At 40.0% G+C, this 18,942-nt stretch overlaps 1 protein-coding gene across 2 annotated transcripts; it reads right to left on the bottom strand.

Moving 5' to 3' along the window:
• Positions 1-72: 72 nt before the first annotated feature.
• On the bottom strand, positions 73-18,872 carry LOC311249979 (carnitine O-palmitoyltransferase 1, liver isoform). 2 transcript variants are annotated; one of them, XM_084341446.1, is made up of 19 exons: positions 18,657-18,872; positions 14,626-14,771; positions 13,512-13,651; positions 12,933-13,104; positions 11,299-11,400; positions 10,858-10,995; positions 10,540-10,617; positions 9,310-9,417; positions 8,739-8,826; positions 6,399-6,594; positions 6,115-6,303; positions 5,917-6,022; positions 5,723-5,839; positions 4,468-4,632; positions 3,878-4,006; positions 3,527-3,682; positions 2,865-2,978; positions 2,501-2,593; positions 73-1,439 (listed from the first exon to the last, which is right to left on the bottom strand). In XM_084341446.1, exons 2-19 carry the CDS (start codon positions 14,764-14,766, stop codon positions 1,314-1,316), a joined length of 2,358 nt encoding a protein of 785 aa, XP_084197572.1. In that variant the 5' UTR covers positions 14,767-14,771; positions 18,657-18,872; the 3' UTR covers positions 73-1,313. The 2 variants fall into 2 exon arrangements, with proteins under 2 accessions (XP_084197572.1, XP_084197573.1); XM_084341447.1 differs by lacking the exon at positions 8,739-8,826 and adding an exon at positions 8,097-8,181 and having other exon boundaries at positions 18,657-18,871.
• Positions 18,873-18,942: the final 70 nt, after the last annotated feature.

Raw genomic sequence — 18,942 nt, 5'->3', positions numbered from 1 at the left:
ACTTTTTTTTTATCTGTCCATTGTGACTGTGGGAGTATGATGCTAAATGTGAAGCAACAAACAGACACACACTTCTTTAAGAATGACTTTATGTTGTCTTGTAATAATGCATTAAAAAAGGCTGACAAAAGCAATACAATAAGACAAGCTCAACTGATCAGGAGTGAAAACAAAAAAGGCAATAATCAACGGAGAATAACATCATCTTGAATCTGCATCATCCTTTGTCAAATGACATCTAATCCACATCTGACCTGCAGCACTGCTTCAGACTGTAAATCTGCACAATGTGTCCATTACTATAGCTTGCATTGTTATGGTGCTTGTTTCATAACACAGTGATGGAAAATAAAACAAACAGATTTAGAGAATAAAATAACTGGGGTTCATTACAGTACAGTTAACTTGATTAAGTCTGAAATGCCTATTGACCACTGAAAGATAAACTGACCTACAATATTTGTATGTACAGTTTGAAAACATGAAGTAAAAGTTGGCACTGAATATAATACCAGTCGAACAGTAATGCCAACCTATGAGTCTAACAGAGCCATGTCATTTCACTACATGTATAAACAGCCTGGCACTCTCAGCACAGCATTACAATCATGTGTTTGTATAGAAAGCAGATTTATACATAATGAGTAAACACGGAGAAGTCACAGACTTCTAAGATTTTAAAATACCTGGTGTCACTGTTACAGCAATGTTGCATTCAGACCTCAACAGTTGTGAGTTTTCTCTCCATACTAATGCTCCATGATTCAGGATGTATCACACATTTCTAATGACATATTCCAAACAAATTCAACAACAGAAAAGTAGTGGCACAAAAAGTTTGGCATATTTAATGGTGTCAAAACTACACTTAAATTTCTTCTAAATGACTCCCTGCACTACGGGGAGGTGTTAGGAACATCTACCCTAACTTCGAGTGGTGCAGTTTATATCGTCCTTTTTCATAATAATCAAACCCTGTCATCTTTTTACATGGTTTGACTCTTAAAACTAAACTAAACCAACAAACCGTACTGTCCTTGAATGACACTTGAGAATTTGTTTCTTCCTTCTCACACACTTTCCACACAGCAAGTATACATACACAAATACAGATGCAAATCAGTAAAAAAAAAAAAAAAACATCACCTCCATTATATCAGTTTCCCCATGGAGCTGTGTCTTTAATATCATCTGGCTGGCTATAAAATTCTCCCAATGCAGGAGGAAAAAAAACTTCCTTTCCTCACTTCATGGTGTAACATTTATGCTGGCACACCTTCCCTTCAGCATCCGTTCTCCCCTGAGTAAAGCGCCTACAGGTCCTTCTTGACCTCCGGCCGTGTCTTTTCTGTCCTGGTGGGCTCTTTTTGGTTGGGGCTCAGCAGCTGGAGCAGGTCGTGCAGGGCTTTTCTGATCTGAGCACCGAACTTATGGGCATCCTGGAAGGAAAACAGAATAAAGAGTGAGGATATAAATGGGGCAGGGGGAAAAAAACAACAATTTGCATTTCATAAACTTCACAACCTCAAGGTGAAAAAAGCTGTGCTCGAAACATAAATGTGTTGTTATTGTTGTTGCTAATTTTATTAGATGTTTTTAAACAGTGAGGCTGTAATGCTCAGTTTAACACCTTCATATGCTTAATATTTAAGTAAAGTTAAAACCCAACTCTACAGAAATAATAAAAATAATACTTTAAAAAGACCATGCATACATCTTGATAACTGAAAATACACAGGTCTTGTCTAATCTATCTAAATAGAAGCAACTTTAAAAAATATAATGCATTCCCAGTGCTCCAGACTAACTTCTTCCAGGTGCACCAGCCCATAATTGAGATAATACATTTCAATTTAATTTCTTAACACATGACTGCAAATAGGAATAAAGGTGCAAATACATGTTTTCCTTCATGTATTTCAAAACCACAGCACACGCAACAAGAAATGGCAATAACCTCAATTATTTAAAATATAAACTGCTGAATTGCAGGTGCACCGGTGCAACTAATGAATATGTTTAGTTGCAGTTGACAGATTTTTGAGCGCATGTACGACCAAAATAGTCGCACCCTGGAGCCCTGATAACATACAAATAAAAACAGGGTTGCAACTAATGATAATTTTCACTGTTGATTAATCTGTAAATTATTTTCTCGATTAATCGATTAGTTGTTTGGCCTATAAAATGTCAGTTAATGGTGAAAAATGTCGATCAGCGTTTCCTGTGACTTCCTTGAATGTCTTGTTTAGTCCACAACCCAAAGATATTCAGTTTGCTGTCACAGACCAGTAAACAAAATAGAAAATATTCAGATTTAAGAGACTGGAATCAAAGAATTTAAATATTTTTTTCTTTAAAAATGACTCAAAATGTTAATGGATTATCAAAATCATTGATAATTTAATAGTTGACAACTAATCAGTTAATCAACCAATTGTCAGTTTCTTTTCTTCACTCTTCTTATGCAGCGTAAAATTACTGCTTTCATTAAACTCACAGTGTCTGGACACGAGTGCTTGCACGAGATGTGGAAGTTAATCACGTCCTCTCCCAAAACGCTGTAGGCCACCCCATAACCGTCATCAGCCACCTGAAAGAGATACAAACAATATTTAACCCTGTGGCTGCTTAATGAGTATCAATAAAACAAAGCAGAACCACTTTATATTTCTTCCAGAACTGAAACTGTACAGCCATTAAAAAGGAGCTGTTTCCACTGAGAGAAAGACTGCAACTAGAGTCACTTACAATGCAGTTACATGACAAAACCAGTAGAAATAAAATTCTAAAATGAACAAATCAGCTTTTATTTCTGCTTAAATGGCTCTTAATGTGACTGAAGTACTGAGGGCAGCACTGACCGGTCCAAAGCCCCCTCCACAGGAGACGTACTCTGGGTGGTTGACCATGTCAAACAGCTCCATCTGCTGGACTGCAGTCTGACTGGTGGACAGACGCCAGGGCTCAGACAGCACCTGAAACACACACAAGAAGCCATTGTATCAGGTCACTGAAGCAGCTGCTGCATATCTCTACTAAAGAGATCAACACTCAGTGGCATTTAGTATTTCAATTAGATTTTCACAAGTTCAATGTAAAGGGTCACATTTAATCCAAATCCTTCATGTTGAGTCAATGTGAAAAATGTAATAACTTGGAGTGTAATTTATTACCTGAGACAGATTAAGCAATTTGAAATGCATTACTTTTATGCAGAACAATTGAATAATAAACACTTGAATAAATACATTATGTTCATTTAGAAGTTCTCCTTAACTCTATATGTAATAACTGAATAAACAGATAAGGTTGGTCTGCATTCATTGAACTTAAGACTAAGTTATGTAATTGTTTCACACTGACTCAAACTCTGCATCAAAAGTGACCCTTACATTGAACTTAAGTAATAAAATTAGATGGGGAAAATTACATGTGTATACTCAAAGTCAGGTAACTGTTTTGGGCAAAGTTATTTTCTGAGTGCATTCTGACGTAAATAAAGTGACAAAGGAAAGAAATGAACCTCTTTCAAGAAAGGAGATTCCACTCCGAGGTATTTGGACACCACGTAGAGGCAGAAGAGGTGTCTGTCGATACCGCCTCCAGTCATGGCCATTCGGTATAGAAGCTGGTGCTTTTCTGACGCTGAGCGGAACAAACGCCTGCACACATCTGCTGCCTGTCGGAGAATGGCATGAGCGGCACAACTGCTTAGCATACGACACGCTAAAAAAAGCTACTGTATCATTCAGGCGAGAGCAACAGGAATTAGATATGATTGTTTGCCATGTGGATTTATTTTCATCCTGAGTGTAATAATTATATTCGTCGTCAAACAATTCCTCAGTCTGTGCAAGAGTTTCCACCATCTCACCTCTCCGCCCTCCAGTGCTTGGACAAAGGCACAGCTCTCATTGGAACAGGAGCGAACGGTCTCTGTCCTGCCCTCCCTGAACAGACGGGTCATGGAGGACTCGTACGTCAAACAGAACGTCCTCCGGTCCTAGAACACAAAACTCACATGTAACAAAAAATATTTCCAGTCCCTAAATTCAATGTCCGAATATCCTAATTTAAAGCAGTCTGATTTTCTTTCTGTTAAATTGTCACATGTACAGAGTGCAGGCCCAAAACAACAAACTGTGTTGATCATGTAGGTGTATATATGTAGACTAAGCTAAAAGCATTAGCACACCCTGTCTGAAGTGGGTGCAGGAGCTCGACCGTGCCTCGAGGGTGTAAATAATGTCTTTTCAAATCACTCTGTATGAAGCCCTTTTAATTTTGTTGTTTTTTTTTTTTCATTTTAAAACAGGTCCCCATCTACTTCACTTCAGGAGAATGCTGCAGCGCTGTTTTGCTGTGTAGCTCCAGAAATGTTTTGTGGAATATGAAACTTTACTGCACTTTACATCGGCATGAGGGTGAGCAGATAATGACTGAGTTTTCATGTTTGAGGCTCACCCTGTAGTAGGCCAACTGAAGAGCCATCTGAATGAAGGCATCTGGACTGACTCGACATTTCTTGACCTTTCCTTTGCCGAAGTCTCGGAAGGCAAACACGTGGAAGTCCACATCGTCAGCTAGAGCCTGGGCCACTGCCAGAGACTGGGAGATCTGCTCCTCACACTGAGACAGACACATCCAAACAGTTTACATCACCAGGACTGAGTAACCTATAACCATATCAGTGATTTAAAAAAAAAAAAAAGCCATGGTCATGCAGTCATTTTCAAGACAAACACCCTGTACAACATCCAGCACAATGCAAACCTTAAACAGAGTTTGACATTTACGCAAATGTACTTATTCGCTTTCTTGCTGAGTGTTGATTGATTGATACTGCTCTCATGTTTGTACCCTAAATACAGCTCGGCTTGAGTGTTGTCATTACCGTGAGGTTACCAGGCCAACAAGCAGAGACTCCAGGAAGTTACTTCCCCCTGGCCCAAAATACTCCGGCACTGTGAAACCACAACTTTCTTTCAAGTTTCTTTATGACATAGTCAACAGAAAACTAACTTAATCTAAATAACGTTTGGAGGTCCTGGTAGGTGAACTGTTTGACCTCAGGACAGAGCCAAGCCACTTTGTTAGACTAACTGCTGATCTTCTCATCTAAATTTCTCCAAAACAAAAAACAAATAAGCATATTAAAAAAAATATTGAACTATTTCTTTTTAAAAATACATCTCTACATTTGATCTTCCAAATTTTACATTTGGTCAAAAATAGAACATTTGTTCTCTTTTAAGTAGGCTGGTGTGAAAAAGCTATCATTTCTCACTGTGAAAGACAAAATTAACGAAATAAGATTTAAACAACACAACATAACTCAAAGGCACTCTTCTAATCTCTTAAAATGCCTTTATTGTCATGTTGGACCTTAAAAACAAGACTTCACACCTTTGTCAGTGTGGGTGTCTTGGAGTTTTTTTTGTGATTTATGTCTCTCTATAAAAAGTGCACCACTAACAAATTTATTTGAGTCCAGGAAGCTTGCCTTCCCCTACATTTGTTAATGTAAACCAAATAAGGTGTTTTAATGTGAGCACAATGTGAATTATGATATAATGGTGATAAGCTAAAGGAAATAAGAGAGTGTAAGAAGGAACGCCAATGCTGGAGAGGTGCTGACCACGATGAACGTACAGGTGTGAAGGGAGAAGTTAGCTAAAGGTGTCGAGGAATTGAGGGAAATGTGTGAATGATAACTAACTTCTGGAGGGATCTCCCAGTTCAGCTTCTGTGGCCGTGGTAGTGATGAATCCACTTCTCCTTTGCAGTGACCCTCTGTGTTGTATCCGAGCTGGAAACAGTCGGTGGCCAAGGTGTACTGCCAACACACAACAATTATTAAGTGACAGCACCTCGACAACAGTGTGCAACCTGTCTTTCTTTCATGCGACTTACCTCCCATACATGTGATAACACCGGGGCATCAGCCCACGAATGCTCTGCATTGATGCCATTCTTTCCATTCTTGTAGTAAACGACAGAGAAGGACTTATCAAACCACCTGCAGGACAACAAGATAATGACTGAAGGCTACAATTCAACAACTTAACATGACATCTTCACAAGGCAGTGATCAGTTCTGTGTGAAATTACCTGTCATAACATTTCCCATGTAACAAGGATTTGGCGTAGCAGTCTAAACTAGCTGCCGGGTCATCTCCCATCATGCCCTGTTCATCATCATCCAGAGTCACAAAGAAGGCGGCTTTCTCAATGCAGTCCAGAGAGCGTTTGTTGACCCCACTGCTGAAATACTCCGCTCTGGCTTTAGCCCATGGAATTCTGGGAAATATTTCAGGATGAGATGACAGTTCATTAAGGATGCCGTGTGCTGCGTGGTGCACGTGATTCAAGCTCTGGTGGTTTGTCACGCTGACCTGTCTCCAGCAGTCAGGGCCCCAAGTTTGGCCTCTCCTTTGGCAGGAGGGGCAGGGTCGTCGAGGATCCTCTGAATCTGGAATTCGATCTCCCTCGGGGAGAGGAGTCTGCCTGCCTGGTACACCCAGAGACGAAAGTAGCGACCTCTGTGGTATACCGCCACGTAGTCACTGTCCTGCCAATGCTGCACAGAGTCTTCACACATGAGAAAGAGGAAGAAAGTGGAGTGTAAATATTTTGAGAGAGGAGATGATGCATTTACATTACGGATTTATGTGTGCCTTGTGCTTTGGTGTATTCAAAACCTGAATGTGTATTTTCGAACATCTTTTAACTTTTTTAACTCAACTCTCTCTGTCTAAACTTTTGCCGGGAACATTTTGTTAGCAGGCTCTAAGTGCCAGATTCAGTGAAGCATCAACAATTCAACTTCCCTCAACAAATACAGTCAAGGTTTACTTGAATCTACTTAACCCCCAACCTGCTGCAGTGACATTAGGCCAAATCCAGGCCGAATCAGGCGCCGCAGAGAAAATGCAAGTCCAACCATTTATTTTGAGCGTGCATTTCAGCTGCTGCAGTGCGGACCACAGGGCGACACATGACGTGACGATCAGACCAGCCTGTCAAAAGTATCGCTGTTCAAGCTGTTGACACAGGTTTTATAAAATGACACTATAAATACAACCTACTACTGTAAAGCTTATAATGAATGTTTTTCATGGTTCAAGTGCTGGTTGACATGTTTGGTGTCAGGGTGACGCAGATACTACAAACATTTAGAGGTCCACCAGAATTTATTTCATGTTTCTTGGTACGTAATAAATATTATTAATCAATATTCAGGGAAATAAATGTAACTAAAAGAAAAAACAAATTGTACTTTGTAAAAGCTTATTTATTTCCTTATTTCTTGTTAATCAAAAACATAATTTCAATACCATAATTTCAGCCCTGCACTAATCACCGCAACGCCTGCTGTGGTCTGAATACAGCCATACTCACTGGCCACAAACAGAAGACTGCATTTTCACTGGATAGAAAGTTAAGTATGTTTAAATATAAAAATTCTTGAAAAACAGAAACCCTCCTTCCAACACCCACTGGATGAAGGCTAAAAACAACAACCACACAGTAAGATGCCTGAGATGTTTTTCCTATATCCCTGGCACACCCTGTTGGAACAACTCTGCTGCCAGAATGAAAAGGAGGCTCGTTACGGGCACAAATGATTAAGTTCTGATCCTTGACACACTGGAGCACACTTAAACAGAGAGATGAACAGTGAAACGCCTTCAACCTCACAATACAACTCAAACAGATTGTTTTATATTAATCTAGCCTACCTTGTGTTAACAGGCTGACTGAGATGACTCTAAACGGATATAACTGAAGGCCTACTTAACAAATGCAGGAATGAAGAGATATTGTAGGAGGTTTGACTAAAGGTCAGAGCTGCAATACTGAAAGCAATTGTGGTTTCTAATCCAAAATGACTGACAGGGTGACTATCTAGATGCTGGCGCATCGATGTGATGGACAAGGAACATTTATCGTATATGAGACAGGTGTGTATCTTCATTTTTGATCATACACAGTGAAAAATGTTAAGCACATTTCTATTGTTATCGTATTGGATTGACATTTAGAGATCAACAGCTAGAATTTGGCCAATTGTGTAAAAATATAAATACTACCTGTTAGTGTTCCAGGGATTCGACAAGTGTCAAACATCCGCTCAAATTGATAGGAACAGCAAGGAACTGCAGACCTCAACAACCACTGAGCAGGATAAAGAAGGATGGGCCAGTACAAAAAAAAACCAAGAGGACACAAAAAGGATGGTAGAAAAAAAATACAGGAGAGAACCAGAGAAGAGAGAGAATAAAAAGATGAGAAAACAAAACGTGTGGGCAGAAGAAAATAGACATTAGTTGGAGACGGACCCTTTCCAGAAAACCCAGACAGACCTGAGATGAGACCAGAAGGTAAGAGGAGACTGATGAGAGCTGACAGGATGGGCTGTGCAGACGTATTATGACTCAGTGAATCACGACACCTTGCTTCTTGACACCACACACACTCATGCACACACACACACTGTCTTTCACACAATTTTCTATCCCACACTTCAACTCCAGAGGGTTCAGACACCTTCAGTATGCCTCATCATCTCTGAGGCAGCGGTGTGTTAGCACTGCTCACTAAAGTGAGGGCAGAACTGGTGCGGGCTTTCTGGTTGAAGCCAACTGGCATCATGTATCATATCTATATCAGCACTGTGTGAAACGCCACGTCGTCACAGTATCTACGTGTGTGTACATGTCTTGTCGTTTTACCGGTCTCCTCTCCAGGAGTGCGTGTGGTGCTGAAAATCCTCTCACACTGAGCTGCACACAGAGGAATGACAGTGCCGGGTATACGACTCTGGGAAACGTAGAGGAGAAGGAGAACGAGATGGCGAAGGGCGTAAGGTAAAAAGAACAGAGGAGAGCAGTGGAGGAAACGAAGAGTCAAGCAAAAAAGGGAGAATGTTTTGAAACGAGGAAAGAGAAATCAAGCAAGCGGGAGAGAGGTTGAAAGGAGAAGAAAAGGAAGAGGTGGGAGAGATGAGCATGGTATGAGAACATGAGGGAAATGTCTTCACATAAACATGAAAACTAAATAAATGAATGGCGATGCACATGCTGTCTACCAAACACACATATGCTGATGGATGGATGATACACACAGTCAAAACACCTGGTTATTTACCAGCATATAGCAAACTGAATGCTCCACAAATATCTCAAAGTCTCAAAATCTGAGACATTTGATTAACAAGTCTTCTGTTGCCATAGCAAAGAGACATGAATAATGAACGCCTCCGCGTACATGGAGCAGCAGAGGTTGACTGGTGGCTAAACTCACAGGTTTGATCGCTTCTCTGTTGAGTTTGCGGCGGTATAGGAAGAACGCATGGATGCTGTTCCCTGCCCGGGCCGCCTGGATGGGCGTGGGTGTCACGTACAAGAAGTCCTGAAGAGAAACAGAAACAGGAAGTCAGGTGAAGGCATTAACCCGAGTGATTATCGTGAGGCCTGCACAATATGAGTAAAAACTGGTGTGCAAAAGCATTCAATATTGTGACAAGGTATGACTTGCTATAAATAAACAAACATTAAAGGGTATTGTAAGTAGAGAGTGACCAATACTCGATTTTTAGGGCCAATGTCGACACCGATATCAGGGAATGAAATATTCCAATACCATATATAGCTATATATAGGCTGATGTACACACACTTTTTGTAATGTGGTTATTAAACACTCGAGACAAAGATATGTGACAAAACAGGATATTTTACAGTTTAACAATAAACTTCATTGTTTATTCACAATAAAGCTGTCAATGTTTAATAAACATCACTGTGTAATTACATGTAGTTTTTCATACTGTTATAAGTATATTACTACACTCTATAGGTGTATTACAGTTGTGGGTGCGATTATCATGTGCAACTGCCTCTCTTAATCTTATCTGTGTGTGAAAGCTGAATAGAGTGTATATAATCTTTATTATTTCTATCTTTATTTTGCTATTTTGTCTTGCTTTGGCTCCTGTCACTTTTTTTCCTTTGCCAACCCACTCTTTTTTCACATCGTGAGGACGATAAAAATACAATCTATCAGTCAACACTAATAATCATCCAAACGAAAAGGTCTGCAAACATGCCTGACATTAAATAATCAAGATCCAAGTCCTTCTTGGAGAGTTTAAGTTCTCTTACTCCACTTACCATTGCTAGGTTCCCTTATTTAATAAAGGACTGTTTATGAAACATGCTTGAGGAAATAGTTGAGTGTGAATGTGTGAGAAACCACAGCGAAAAAATATTCACACATCACTGCATGTGTACATTATTAAAAGGCAAAAACAGGAATACCCATCTTAGTCTAATAAGCAGTAACACACAATGATATCCATTGTGTTTTTGTCCTCATGACAAATAAACACCAACATATGAATGAATATCTAAATATCTAAAGCCATAAAACAGAGTAAACGTACCTATACGGTAAAATCAACATGTCAGACATTAAACTGAATCAAATTTAGAAAGAGGACTACACCACCAAAAAGATAAAAGGATTTTCATACCATGCCATAATAATTACTGTTGACCATTATTGGGCTGCGTCCACGAAGATAAACATATTCCTCCCACCAGTCACTGACCTGAAAAATAAAAAAATAAAAAAACACACAGATATCCATGTGAGGAAGCTAATGTTGCAGCCAACTGGCACTCACAATCACTTGCATATTCAGACAGGATAAATAATTCAAACCACAGAGCCTAACAAAGATATACATTGTTAATGGGATTTTAAATTGCCTTTGGACTGCTTTGCTCTGGACTTTTAAGTGACGTGTGAAGTAGCCACACTTCAGCGAGTGCCACGGTCGGCCACTTACGTAGTTGGCGGCCCAGAGAGCTTTGAGTTTGAGGTACCACTGCAGGCGGTTACCGAGGCTGCTCTCGAACTCTGCGGCCAGATTGGTCATGCGTTCATATTCTGTATCGTCCATCAGCGAACGCACGGATTCCAAGTACTAAACAAAAAAAACCAAAAAAAAACATTTCAATAAATATAGTATAAGTAGCACAATTGGTGAAGTTTCCTACCATTATAACTACATCTAATTCTGCTGATATATTTCAACATCTCCTTTTATCTGTCAAATACACATTCTTACGCTTCTTCTAAACCAGCTTGCAGGCAGATAATAAAAAAAAAAATACAATAACAAAAGGAAATTTGGTGCAGAAAATGATGATTGTGAGAAAGCGATCCATCTGTTTCATGGTCAGCGAGCAGCGTGTTGTCATTTCCTCTACTTGGTGTGAAGTCTCACCCTCTTGACTGTGTCCTTGATGGCAGGCACAGGCAGGTTTGGCAACGAACCCTGGTAGCTGTAGAGCAGAGGCTTTCTGCCAGAAAAGATCCGCACCAGCGCCTGGCAGAGAAACACAAGCATTCAGACAACAGATACACAGACTAAAGTGAGGATACACCTAAGGCTTAATATTTATTGGTTTTTGTGTTTTTTTCTACAAGTAGTTTTGCGGAATATCATAAGAATCAGATATCAAGATAGTTCTGTGTGATTTCAAAGGGAATTGTTGTGTTTTTAAACCTGGGCTGTATGTTTACATAGTTTGTTGTGTAAATGACTAATAGGTACAAGAAGTTTTGGAATTGGTCCAGTCGATCGCCTCAGCCAGTTAGATGTGAAAACATTCTGCTTCTACATGCTGTTTTCCCCTGCTGCCTCTCTCATGTCCGCCCTCCCTCTCGCTTTCCTGATATTTTCACCTCTAACTGGGTAAATTAAGGGTTTATTTCAACCAAAACAGACTTGGTGAAAGACTAACCAAGATGGTTTTGTTGATCTTTATTTTGTTTCAAGTGATTTTAAATCAAATGTGTTTTACAATGATAAAATGACTGGTTCTGAAGATAGAGCTTCGTGGATCTGGCGAGAGCGACATAGCGGCTGTTTCTGGCTAAACAAAAAGGATCTTGGTATTTAACGAAAAGGTCAATCTCTGTAGGGATCCTTTCCATAATGCTGTCAGACACTCGGAATGATAATCTCATCCTGTCAGTGGCAAAAATAAGCACTTTTATTGGACGTACTTTGACGGTCGAAGTTGTCCTTACGGATTAAGTCGTAGCCATTGCAGCCCGTGTTGTGGATGAAGGCTGAAGCAATCTACTGGCTGCAGTTCCAAAACCTTTTGTGCTGATTAGTCATTCACACACCTAAAAATGTAAATGTGGTGCCCAGGTCCATTAGTATTTAGACCTACTTAGAGGGACTCATTTCCATTTTCCTCTTATCTATCTCTTCACTTCAAATAACTTGAAACTTTTTTTAAACAAAACTAATATTACAGCCTCACAGGTTATGCCTCCATGCACCTGTCAAGGTGCTGTTTCTGAGCTATGGCGATGAATAATGGCCAGAACATTTTTTGATGACGTCACATAAAATATCATAACGTCATCATTTCATCTTATTAGACATTTGTCGGAAATGTTGTCCTAATTATTGTATGAATTCTTGAGTTATGTTGTTTTGTGAGGTCACACTGACCTTTGATCACCAGAAAAAAACTATTCAGTTCATCCTTGAGTCCAGGTGGGATATTTGTGCCAAATTTGAAGAAATTCTTTCAAAGTATTCCTGAGATATCACAGATGTACCCACAATCCTATGCATTAAAATCATTTGCCGCTTAAGTACAGTAAACAGGGTTTTACTAACAACACTTAAACAACATGAAACTTTAAAAAAAACAAATATGATGAGCTTTAGATCGCATTACATGACACTATACTAACTGCATTTATAACAACAGCATATAAAAGCATCAGTATTCAGTGTCCCCTCAGGCTGCATACCAAAGATCACATAACTGGCAAACAGTAAGAGTTACGGTAAGTTTACATTAAGAAGTGAAAGAGATGTGAAACAACACTGACCACCCAGACTTTGGTGGTGTTGGACATCTTGCCGTGCTGCTCGAATATCCAGCGGTGGTAAGACAGGAGTTGTTTGAGGCACAGGCGCATGGTGAAGATGAGCAGGAGCCACAGCATGGTGCTGAAGAGCACTGCTGACACCAACGCCTGGCACTGGGAGCTCATAGACTGGCTGCGAATGGTGGGAGAAGATGGACAGATGGATACATGGGAAGTTATAGAATAAAGACACCGCACATAAGGTTGAGTGGGGAGAGAAACAACAAATATCTTTATCTTAATTCATTACGGTACTATCAAGCTAGGAATTGTCCCATTTCTATCTTTTCCAAATGATGGCTGTAAGTGATATCCCTTAACTTTAAAGTAAATGTGGTTTATATGAGGAGAACTGTCAAAGAGAAAGGAAAAAGAAGGGGTGGGGTAAAAATATTTATACCACACTAAACATTTACACCATATACCGATCTCTCTGTGACACAATGTACAATCAGGAAAAGGGAACATTTCATGTCTGCAGGGGTGTGAGTCAAGACATTAATCATTAACTTTAACCATGGAGTCATGAGATGTGTTTACCTGACTGGCAGGTGCTCCTGTATCTTGGCTATGAGTCCCATGGAGGGGTCGGAGCGAGTGTACATAGTAGCCAGGATTGCTATGACCACAAAAAGCCAGGACGAGGGACTGGCAGGATAAACTCCTGTTATCACACTGTTCTGTTAACATGACAGAAGACAGGTTGATTTTAAATCCCATTTATCCAGTTTACAATCACTACACAGACATGCACACTGAAAATTCAGTTCAGATTAAGGCAATTCATGTCATGTAAATGCTCAGTTCTGACCGTCTAAACTGCATTTAACTCGGAGCCAGACATTAACCAGTTAACTTGACAAATTAAGGAAATTTTAACTTTAAATTTAAGGCTTTTGCAGGACGTGCTTGTCCGACATGAAATGCTTACACACCACAGACCACTTCAATCATTCCTCACGCTGCTTTCGAAAACGAATGAGCGATGGAAGTGAGGATCAGACAAAGTTATGAGGACACCCACAGTGTCAAAGAAAACTCAGAGACAAGTGCTCTTTTTAAGAAGTGCCCTGTATTCAGCATTTCAATTTATAATGTCCAGTGTGTAGGATTTAGGAGCAGAAGTGGATTATAGTATTCATAATTATGTTTTCATTCAAGTATTATTACCTTAAACTAAGAATCATGTTTTCGTTCCCTTGGAGGGAGCGGGTCTGCTTCCAAGGAGGCCGCCATGTTTACACAGTAACCCAGAACAGACAAACCAAACACTGGCTCTAGAAAAGGGACTGCTGTTTTCTGTGTTTTTAGCGGGCACGGCAGGGTGAGACGAGGGGCGTTCACTTGATGGCAAACCCCACCGCTAGATGCCACTAAATCTTACACATTGGACCTTTAACCATTATATACAATATAAAGGACTGCAATTGAGTTAAAACACCACAATTAGACACCAACTATAAAGGAAAACTAGGAGTGAGAAGTAACGAAATACAAACCTGCAAATTGAGAAGAATGATCAGAATTAATAGAGATAATAATAATTTAGATCAATATATGGGCAGGCCAACAAAAAAGAATACTTTAAAGACTCCTCAGCATTTAACTCTGGTACAGAAGCGAGTGCTGACATGAAAGTGCAGAGTGGAGCTACCTTAAGTCTGATGAGACGCTTCTTCCAGGAGCGCACACCAGAGAGGTAGATCTCAGTGAGGGCCTGGTGGGACAGTCGCACGTCGATGCCCTCCGGAGTGACGGTGAACTGAAAGGCCACCGCCTGGTGGGCTTCTGCCATGATTACTGTGCACGAAGAGATGGACAATTGAAATAGTCAGCCAACAAACTAAGGGCAAGAAAGGAAGAATGTGTGTCTTGACACAGAGCTGTCAAACCTCAGGCACTTCAGACAAAAACTCCTGGTTGGATTACTGGCAATATAAACATACAGGATTAGCAGGTTGAACATGATTGTAAAAGACCGATTATTCTCCTTAATCATCATCTTAATCAACAAAAACTAATGAAATCTTCTGTCAGACAATAAGATAATTCGTCTGTAGTTAGAAACAGAACACAAAACAACTGATGAGACCTCCACTGTGACATTTAGGTACCCGGGGGGCAGATTACGACGAAGGGCACATGGGTAGGAGCATTTAACAGGCGCTTTTTAGTGCTTTTTATACCATGAAATGACCCACTTAATAACACTGAGGACTGTACGCACACTGTCAACAGGAAAAATATACAAAACAACAATGTTAACTTTAGCTTTGTGATCACAATTCATATATGCAACTGCACTGCAGCAGCTGATGGCAAACTGAATCCTGAAGGTGGAAGCTGTGAAGAAACTGATTCATCAATCTGGTGATGAATTGCAAAACGTGTGTGTGTGTGTGTGTGTGTGTGTGTGTCTGTGTGTGTGTGTGTGTGTGTGTGTGTGTGTGTGTGTGCCTAACAAAACACATCCCACTTATGAATGAGCATTTTTTTTAGAGAAACTCAAAAGAGACAGATTATTCATGAGTCCCTTTCAAAAGCAAAGTCAGCTTGAAACTGATACAGTCTGATGGGAAAGCGCTGACTGGCTGCTGATGTGATCGGGTATTTTTGTTTAAGGCAATAACTGCATCTCTTCACAAAGAGAATTGATTTTCCTCCACAAATAGGCTATGGATAATGCCCCGAGGTTCAGTCACTGTGACACTGGACTGCACCCATGTGGAGAACACGTCCGCTCTTGTTGTGTGCGTTTTAAAAAAAAAAAAGGCAAAAAAACACACACACACACACACACACACACACACACACACACACACACACACACACACACACACACACACACACACACACACACACATTTCCCTCATCGTCCCCAGATACCATTGAGGTTCTGCTCTTTAGGTCAGATCTGGCAGATACAGTCAGTAGAGAAGTCAGTCTGGCAGACTAACAGCAGTACATTTCAGCCCGCTTGTTCCAGTGCCAACGCAAACACAGACAACACAACACACCTGCTCAGTTCAGGTCAACTGCGTGCGCACCGAAAGAGCCACTTAATTCTATTAACAATATCCCTGTCATGGGAATATAACTGTCTGGGGAGCTTAATGTGCATTAGCATCTCTGTGTCTTTAATTGCCAATTCATTTCAAGCTTATGGCTTAACTGTTGTAGTTTTAAAAAAAGACTGCCAGACAATTAAACAGCTTAACAATGATATTTTTGATCAGGCTACAGATAGAGTATAACTTAATAGAGTAATTAATAAGGCGCATGGGCTATAAATGGTTACATCTGTTCAGTTAAGGTTTTTTTTTTTATAACTGACTGTATTTTTCTTTAACTTACTTGTTTTCAAGACTAAACAACAACTTTTTGCATTCTGATCTTTGGAAAACATCCAGACAGAAAGCAAGAGGCTCAACAGTAGACAGTGAGGTCGGAGCAGGACGTAAGGACAGAGGAATGTAGGAGAACTATGTGTAAACTAGATTAAAGGTAAACACCAAAGGAAAAGTATGAACAAAATACATTTTCCAGCCTGACACCTCCCAAAACAGGCAGGTGACTACTGCTGCTTCTCACTAACTTATAATAGATGATTCTACTTTTAGCAGATAGCAGCACTGATTTTTACAATCGTGTAATAAAATACAGAATTAATGGAAATTATAGTTCTGTAACAACTTCAACCATGTATCTGCATATTTTTTTCAACGAGAGCATCTAGCTGAAAAAAGCTTCACATTTAAATCCCTCCGACTACTGTTTGATTGCAGTCATTTGCTGTTATGGCCGTGTGCCCTGCAGGAAAGACAGTTCCAGTAAGGAGTAACTGGAAAGTAATGGTTTGGTAAAAGTGATGCTATTCTTCACACACACAGAATCACAGCGAAAGACAGAAGATAAATTAAGATGTGTGTTATTGTATCATGCCCAATTATGGCAACCAAGGAAAATGTGATACTGTCAGGTTACTGTTAGTGTGCTCATGCTCACATTGTGGACACAATCACATAATTCACGACAAACATATGAGAAACAAAATATTCTTGAATTTCCAATCTGACTGATATGTTATTTTCATACTATTAATCACCAAAACATCCAGCACAACCAGTAAGATGATTAGCCAAGGTTATATGCTGGCCACTGTTGATATATTCTCATAAGAGGTTGATATCACTATATAATAAAGCAGATTTTAAAGATTTTAAAGGAGCATTGTGTAGTTTTGGGGAAGAAATTTTAGAAGAGAAAAATCTTCATTGACTGATTGTTTTTATGCCTAAAGAAACTGAATAAACAAACTATCTTTGTTTACATGACTGAATAAAAAGAACTGACCTTAAAAGGACAACGCAATTTCATACTGTTTTACTTTGTTTATATCTGGCGGACCCTGCCACCTTACTATCTTCAAACTGTTTTCAGGGGATCTTATTTTTGTCTGAGAGCAGCTTGTTTATTCAGTTATGGAAAATGTTAATATTTTTCAGTTTGTATTATTACCTCAGTAATAATGTAAATATTCAAATTCTGAGTTTGAACTTCAACTCCAAAACTACACAGTGCCCCCTTTAATGTTTCCTTGTTACAGTAAGGCTAGTCCCTTATAAACATGACATCCCAGGTAGGGCACTCCTTGTTATTATCAAAACATGCTTTACTGGCCTTTGCTGTAGAAGTCCCACGGTCTGAATCTCTGGCAAAATAACTATCATCTGTAAAATCCTTTCATCAGATTTGATTCTTTAAGATCTGCCTGGCTTTTATCATGGTTTAGTGAAACACTTCGTCACTTTGTTTTGGTGTGCTATACTCTGTATAAATAAAGTTATTCCTCTTCAGTGGAGGAATGCAAGGGTGTACACGGGTATGTCAGCAGAGTGTAAGCTAGCATGAGTCCTTTTAAACATACTGAGTGAACTGCAAATCCCTTTACATCCAGACATTACAACTACAAAGCACTGTAAAAGCTCTGGTAAGCCAGTGTCTTATTTATTGTGAGTGTTTTATGAGGAGGGGATGGGCAGAGATCTGTGCATGTTTCAATGTTTCACAAGCAGAGGTCTTCTGACTGGAAGTAGCTAATGTGTAAACTCTTTAGAGAAACATTAGTGAAGCCATACACTGCATCAATGAGCATATAAGGCAGAAATAATAGGACAACTTCCAAAACGTATGTCAACAAACAAAGCAAATAACGGTTAGGCTGACATTTTAGCCCTTTCAGCCAGGTCAGCTCATCTCAGAGAGCAGGTAGGGATTTGAAAAAAGCTTATTAAAGCTAGCTAACGCTTATGAAATGAAGCCAAAAACCGTCCTGTTTGTTTCTGTCGTGAACACAAAGTAAAATTTGATCCAGCAGAAGGAAAGCATCTTTACATTTAACATCAGCCATCACCCTCGCATTCTTATGAATATTTCTGGCAGCTACGCACTACTGTTAGCTATTATGCTAACTTACAATCGTGAAGAGCTGATTGATAGACGTGAACGCTAGCTGACGTTTAAATTACAGTATGAAATGCAATGCTAGCAGCTGCTATAGCAGCTAGCCGAGCGCCCAGCCCAGTGTGTGTAGCCGATAGCGGTTATTACCGCTCAGAGGAGAGGCGACTTGTGTCTTCACAACGCACTACAGCACCGTAGCACGGCGGAAGCCTGTTAGCATACCTGTTGTTGTTGTTTAGGAAATGTCGACAGTCCAGAGCAGAAGAAACCGACTGTTAACTTCTGACGTCGACCCAGTGCTCGGTGCCTGCAGCTGTATCTGAGGTCTGTGGTGTCCCTCCCCTCGACTGACTGAACAACTGTACTACAGATGATCGCCTGGATGGAGCTGATGCTGCCTTCAGTGGCTGTCGGAAATGTCGCAATCATGCAGTGGCAGCGAGTTCTCATGTTACGTTTAAGGCACGGACAGGTGTAGGAGCCTGTGTCAACAGCTGATATTACAAAA

The sequence above is a fragment of the Pagrus pagrus genome (assembly GCF_965226575.1).
Source record: "Pagrus pagrus genome assembly, chromosome: 21".
Taxonomy (NCBI): Eukaryota; Metazoa; Chordata; class Actinopteri; order Spariformes; family Sparidae; genus Pagrus; species Pagrus pagrus.
The sequence above is the reverse complement of the archived record's forward strand: the minus strand, read 5'-3'. Positions and strand labels throughout refer to the sequence as shown.